This window comes from Acinonyx jubatus, chromosome D4 (genome assembly GCF_027475565.1).
Source record: "Acinonyx jubatus isolate Ajub_Pintada_27869175 chromosome D4, VMU_Ajub_asm_v1.0, whole genome shotgun sequence".
Lineage (NCBI taxonomy): Eukaryota > Metazoa > Chordata > Mammalia > Carnivora > Felidae > Acinonyx > Acinonyx jubatus.
In genome coordinates this window covers 34,083,414-34,090,403 of record NC_069391.1, presented here as the reverse complement: position 1 = coordinate 34,090,403, position 6,990 = coordinate 34,083,414, and the positions used below count along the sequence as shown (strand labels likewise).

The 6,990-nt window shown below is 50.5% G+C and overlaps 1 protein-coding gene across 2 annotated transcripts in view; it reads left to right on the top strand.

The window, feature by feature from the left end:
• Positions 1-366: 366 nt before the first annotated feature.
• The window catches only part of CCDC180 (coiled-coil domain containing 180), a 66,572-nt gene continuing 59,948 nt past the window's right edge, over positions 367-6,990 (top strand). For both annotated transcript variants that reach the window (XM_053204912.1, XM_053204913.1), the window contains exons 1-4: positions 367-1,450; positions 1,714-1,809; positions 3,071-3,261; positions 5,921-6,009. In XM_053204912.1, the coding sequence (XP_053060887.1) occupies positions 1,741-1,809; positions 3,071-3,261; positions 5,921-6,009 (349 nt within the window). In that variant the 5' untranslated portion in view covers positions 367-1,450; positions 1,714-1,740. The remainder of the gene's footprint in view (positions 1,451-1,713; positions 1,810-3,070; positions 3,262-5,920; positions 6,010-6,990) is intronic.

Genomic DNA, 6,990 nt, shown 5'->3' with positions numbered 1-6,990 from the left:
GAATCATGTGCAAGACACTGTGCTAAGAGCAACTGCCGCTAAGTCAAAATTAATAAGGTGTACCTGCCCTTCAGGAAACGCCTACTCTAGAGGTCCTGAACTCCTGTATTTGACTGCAATCAACATCCAGAGAGAGGAGAGGTTATAGGGGCTGAGGCAAATGAGTGGTTGGGATAATTGTTACTGATAGTGGAAGGCTGGCTGGGTCTGGGATTTCGGAAAGAGAAGGATCCCAGCAGAAGAGCAGGATGAGGAAGGGCAGGGGGGCAGGGGCATATGCAGGAGGAGTGGAGAGTTTGCTAAAGCAGGGAGAGTCAGGGTGGGAACCAGATTTTGGGGGGGGGGGTGCTCTGTGGTCATCTAAGACTGAGTTGGATTTTGCAGGGGCTGCAGAGTTGATGAGGGACTTTTGAGCAGGAGAGAGGGTAGGTCAGAGCCATATTTTAGCAGGGTTATGTGGCAGTGGTGGGAGGATGAATGGAACTCAAGAGTCCTAGAAATTAGTCTTTTCATTGTAATGCCATACAAGCCTGATGCCTGAATTCTGAGCCCTTCAATCTCGTAATCTGAGAAAGAGCTGGCCTTATTTAGAGAGGCTTTCTGCATCTTACAGCCAAGCACTGTGCTGCTTGCCAGCAGAGGTTGGTTTTAATCAAGTAAAGAAGACAGGGTGGATTTTCTTGACTGCCGTGGCTAGGAATTACATCTCAGGTCTCCTACAGTTTTCAGAACATTCAGTGTACTGCTCTGGACGCTCCTGACAGCGCCGGGGCGCCCCCTTGCTGTGAGGAGAAACGGGCTTGGAGGGAATACTTCCTAACAGTTTCCCCACTCCCGGTGGGGCGCTCCGGCGGCTGCGGGCCATCATCCACTCCCTCCTCGGAAAGGAAGTGAGGGCGGGGCCAGCGGGGCTCCCGCCCCTCTGCGTTGCCTTGGAGACCGAGTGCGTCCAGCTGCAGTTGAGGCTGGACTGGCCCTGGCTAGTGGTGCCTTCTGCAGGTGGGGCGCCAGCCCCGGGCGCAGGGCCTCCCTCCATTGGCCGGGTTTAGAGGGGATGGCCGGGGACTGCACCGCGCTCCTCGGTAGGCTGGCGGGCTGGTGGCGTGAGAGGAGCCTGCTGGGTCTTCTCAGCATACAATAGGTGCCTAATTAGCACGGCCAGAGTCAGGCTGCTCCTTCCCTCCACTTCCGCCTCTCTTTGTCCACTTTTGGCGGGGAGTGGGGGAAGGAGGGAGTCAGGGATCCTTCAACTTTGTTCAGCTCCAGTTTGGGGGGTCAAGGCCAGGTTGAAATCCAAGATGACACCTTGAGCACTTTTCCCAGGAGAGCTTGGGAGAGTGAAGCACAAAACAATAACGATTTATTATTCTGCCCCACCAAAGTCCTCTGGATTTGCACACTGCGTGGCTGGAAGAGCCAGCCTTCTCCGGGAGTTCGGTTCTTGCCGGAGGTTTGTCTCCTTTTTGCTTCTTTGCCACTCCTTGCTTTTTGCTTAAAATGAAACCCCTGAGGCTTGAGGGAGGGGGGCGGGGCTTGCTTTTTCTCAGAGCAGTGGGGTGGGTCCTGCCCCAGCCTGGTTGCCTGCAGGAGGGGGTGGGGCCCGCGGGGGGGTTGGGGGGGGGGCGCAGGTCCTAGGCGGAGGACTTGTCCTGGAGGTTGGGGCTTCGGTTTCCAAACCTCAGACATGATTCCCGGACATTGAATTCCTAACAGGGGCGCCCCGTTCAGCCAGCGGCCAAGATGTCCTCAGTGGGGAAGGTGACCCAGGTTCCCAGCGGGAAGGTCTACCAGCAGATCTTCGAGGCTGAGGTAGGTGTGTCCCTTGTGTCCCTCTGTGCCCTCTTCCCTCTGCACCCCAAACCTACCTCCCTCCCTCTGAAGGCTTCTTTGTCCGGGAACCCAATGAAATAAGGGCTTTGAAATTGTTTTGATTTAAAAAATAATTCTTATTGGTTCTTAAAGTGTAGGAATACAATATTAGAATGTCTATTCTTGAAAATTAAAAAATGTACATTAAAGTTTTAGTTAAATTAAAAGTTAAATTATTCAGAAATCGCCAAAATTAACCAGTGGGTGTCTTGGGACCTTTTCCTATGCACCAAAGCATTTCTAATTTTTCTTTTTAAAACCTGGGTTTGATTCTATAACAGTGTTTTGAAACCTGCTTCTTCCCTGTTAATGGTATTGCACAGACCTTTTGCATGTCAAGGGGCATTAATGCAACTTCAAGATGTTTAGAGGCTGCCCAGTTGTTAATCCAGGACTTCCCATAGTGTATTAAAGTAACACTCTCTTGACAGCCAAATAGGTTGCTGGAATTGCCTTGCCTATAAAAAACTTGTCTATAAAAAACTGCACAGACAAGAACAGTATCTTAAATACACAAACTCGAACCTTCCCTTTGACGTTCTGTACTGCTTATTTAAAAGGAATTTTCATTCCTACTTTGAGCCCTAAATAACGCTCTATGTAGGAGGCTTGGAAATTATAAAAGTATAAGGAGGCCAAAGAAACAAATTACTCACATGATCCTGCTGCCTGGAGGCAGCACACCATTCTTAACATTTGGCACACTTTCTCCTGGTCATTTTTCTATGAGTTTAAAATTTTGAGATCATACTGTATAGTCTGGGTTATAATTTTTTTAAGTTGCACTTTTAATTAATATGTTTTATGGTATATCATATCATAAGCATTTCCCTATGTCATAAATAGTCCTTTGTAAGTCTCATTCTTAATAAATGCCTAGCATTACACTGGAGGGACATAAGAAGTTTACTCGACCAGTCCCCTGCTATTGGACAGCCCCATTTTTCTAATTCCTTGTGATTATAAAAGATGCTAGGATAAGCATCTTGGTCCTCACTAAATTTCTTAACAGATACCCTTCTAGATGGCTGAATGTCTTCTGGGGGGTACTTGCATGGAATGTACCCTAGGGTTGAAGGCCTCCCTATAAAGTGCCTTCCTGCTGGCAAGTTCTCACGTGTCCTTCTAAGACTGCAGAGTGAGCCCTGGGTGCTGAGGAGTCTGCAGTCCCGACCCCCCACCGGATCTTTTGTGCATTCAGGTGCAGCTGGTCCGCTCTCTGGCAGCCACCAGGAAGCGCGCTGTGGAGAGTTCCATGACCCCAAAGAATGGCAGAAAACCCTTGATGAAGAAGATGGATATTCCTGAAGGGGAGATGATGTGTCCTCGGCAGCGGAAGTGGGCGCACAGCCTACCCAATGACTGGGTCACGGAAAATCCTGTTCTCTACAGGTGGGTCCTGTGGTCCACACTGTACCTCCCCACCCGGGAGGGTGTGCCAGAGTCTTCAGAAACTCAGAAAGCCCTCACACAAGATGAGTGCCATTTAGGAATGAAGTCCCAGTATCTCCTCTGAGAGAGAGAGGTAATAGCACCTACTTTGCTCCACTGTTTGCTTCTTCCTCCCCTCTCAGTAATTATTGATTGAGTGAGTGCCTAGGACCAGGTACTGGGTCTGGGGATCCCACTCTCCTGGAACTTGAAGCCTTGATAATAAATAAATAGGCAAGTCCCCCTAAAGGTGGGAAGGCTCTGACCCAGAGGACAGTGGTAGCACAGAGGTCAGGAAAGCCCCTGAGGAGGGGCCTCAGCGGAGACCAGAGGATGAGGGAATAGATGCATGGGGCAAGGCGTGGAGGCAGGGAGGGTTTGGTCCGTTCTGGAAGGTGAAGAAGTTAGTGGGCCTGGGGGGGGAGGGGCGGTAGATGAGGCTGGGATAGGCTTGCAGACCACAGTCGGGATTTTGGACTACTGAAGTGAGCAGCTGATTTGCCTTTTTAAGGCCTTTTGGCTGTTGTGTGCAGAATGTAGGGAGTGGCAAGAAGAGGCCGGGAGGCCAGGGAGGAGGCTGCTGCTGTCCCTCTAAGCCTGGTGGGGCTACAAGAGGGAGAGTAGGATATTTCCGGTGTATTTTAGAGGCAGAACCCCTCAGACTAGGTGGTGGATTGGAGAGAGGAGAGGGCTCCCGAGAGCCCAAGGTCTGTAGCACGAGTGCTTGGGTGGACAGAGCAGGCGCCATTCCCTGAGATGGGCGCATATGGTCTAGGAGCAGGGAGATCAGGAGTGAAATTTGAGATTCCTGAGTATGCCATTTCAACTCCCTGAGCTCAGACTCCTCAAGCAGGGAGAAAGGAAAGAAAAGGAAAAGGAGGGCAATATCTTCCTCACCGGGGAGCTTGGGGCGCCTGGAGCTGATCTTCCCTTTGCTCTTCAAGCTCTGAGCAAGCCGCAGTCCCCTCTGGGACTCGGAAGGGGAAGTTGGTCTCTCTCTACCTGCCTTTGTTTTCTCTTTCACCTGCTTTGGGGCAGAGATGACCTGACCTTTGACTCTTCCCAGAGAAATCTCCCCTGAGGCTTCTGACCCTCAGCACCCTTAACTACCTACAGATGGGCAAACCCACTGGCCACCAAGCCCAGACTGGAGGTCAGTGTTCTCTAGCCCATGTGCCTGATGCCCAGTGTGGGGATTGAAGCACAGACGTCTGGGGTCTGTTGATGCTGCCCCTGGCTGTGACTTTGGCTCCTACAAGGGTCTAAGTCCCCTCTCAGCTGACTTACGAGTTACCTATCGCTCCTAAGGGTCCCCCCTTCCCCAGAGTTTAGCCTAAGGTCACCCATTATCCCAATAACTAGATATAGCATCCATCAGGAGCTCTTAGCATCCACAGGACAGCATTTTAGGAAAGGCACTTTCCATAGAGGGTGCTGGCATTGTGCTGTGCTGGCTTCCCGGGATAAAGTCAGCTCTGCCCTGGACGTAGATCTAGACGACAACTTCCTGTGGCCTGTGACAGGGAGAAAGATGTGTTTGTAACCTGCCAGGCTCTGCCACCCTCAAAATGACTGGGGTCACTAACTCAGCATTGGCGTCTCTCTGAAGTCCCTTGTTCCCTTCTTGAAAGTTCAGCCAGCCAAAGCCAGTGAACCTGTGTGTTCATTCACCCAGGGCAGGGCCTCTGGGTGAGCAGAAGAGGAGCCTAAGGTAGGGATAGATCAGCACTAGTGTAGACCCAAGTCTTCGGGTCAAGTGCCTGAGGAGCCAGAGCCATTAGCTCAGTAGTCAGAGCACCCAGGTTCCCAAAGAACCACCTTAGTCCACGGGCACCTGATTGACAAGACTGAAAGACCCACCTCTGGAGGGTCAGTCTAGGCCCTGAAGTCTTCCTTGCTGGTAGGTGTGCAGTGAGGATTGGATGAGAAATGACTAGAAAGCGCTGCACATGTGGAGGCCTGGAGGAATGGCAGGTGTCATTGAGACCTGTTGCATTTCTGTGGTGCTTGTCCTATGGACAGTGCGTTCAGAGATTTTTATTCCAAAGCTAAGGTCATTCTCACTCACCCTGGTCCTCCCTGCTGAGATAGCTTGTTCTGGGGTCTCAGCTTTCTCCTCCCACACCTAAACCCCAAGGACCATGGACCTTGGCATGACCCACGTGGGTCAGGGAGTCTCAGCTCTGCTTTGTATAATCACTTCTCTAAGCGCCCTCCCCTCATCCCTGTCAAGGGGGTTATTGTGACTGCCTCATAGGATGATGAGTTGCTGAAGGAGCAAATCCTGAATACTCAGCACTGGCCTGGCTTTCCCAGGCTGATCATGCCCTACTGTCCTCAGTTTCCCCATGTGGAAATGGCTCTTGCCTACTACCCACACTTGGTTTGCAGCCAGAACAGAAGCAGACCCTGATTTCTTGTCTAGGGACCATGGTGCCTACTGGCAGCAGATACCCAGGCAGCGTCTGTTGGGAGTCTGGTATAGCCTCGGGGCTCTCTGGAATGGGGTGGGCCTTATCACCAATATGTGAGGTCTCTCTGAAGACTCCCTTCTGTGCCAGAGCTGCCCTGGGGTAGGGGAGGGGGCTGGGAGTTATTGTTTCCTCTACTTGTGCCTCAGGGAAAAGGAAATAATCAAGAAGAAAAAAGCTGAAGAAAGTGAGAGCATCATTGAAGCCAGAGAGGTCCGGGGCCTCATGGACACCATAGGTGAGTCTCTGTTCAGCTATGAGGGCAGGGCTGGCTTTCTCCCCTTGGCTTCTCCCTTGAGCCTGCTCCTCTGGACCTTCTCCTCAGTGCAGGGAGCTGGGGAGGGAGCAGGGGGCTCTGCGCAGTCAGCATTTACTGATGAAAGTCAGTTGGTAAAGGATATTCCTTGCTTTATTGCAATTTCACAAGAGCATTTCAATCTGCATTGTCTTCCTTCATACTATAGAGGAAGGTTCTTTTCCTTTATGATTAAAAAAAAAAAAGATACATGCTCACCGTAAGTAATCTCTGCACCCAACATGGGGTTTGAACTTACAACCCTGAGATTGGGAGTCACATGTGCTATCTACCACTGAGCCAGTCAGGCTCACTGTGGAAAAGCAAAGGAAGGAGATAAACAGAAAGGAAAAACTCTCCCTTCGTGATAGCACTGCTTCTCTTCCCAGGAATGTTCCCCACCATGAAATCACATGGTGTCCAGATTCAGGGTACCGCAGAGCACAGGACGGGAATGCAGACTCTAGAGCAGATGGCTCATGTCCAAACCCCTGCTCAGCCACTGCTGTGTTTGTTCTTTAACCCCCATGCCTGAGTGTCCTCACTTGTAAAATGGGGCTGAAAAAATAGAACCTGCCTCTTGGCCTCTTCAGGAGTGGTAATTGAGTTAGAACGATGCCTGGTGCATAATAAGTGCTATATAAGTGTTGGTTATTCTTATCTGTATATGTATTTGCTTCTATTAACTTAAAAAAAAAACATAAATGGTCCCATTCTGTACCTACCATTTGGAAACTTTTTCTGGCATTTAACTGTGTATGTGAGACTTCATTCCTTATAGCACTTACAGATCACCTTTGTTTTTTCTCTTTTTCCTTAAGCCTCTGACACTGTGGCCTGGTTTGGGGGTCCATCTCCTGAACCAAGGCACTTTCTGCCTTGCTGCCTTTTCCTGGGAGCCCTCCCCTTGCTTTGGCGCTCTGA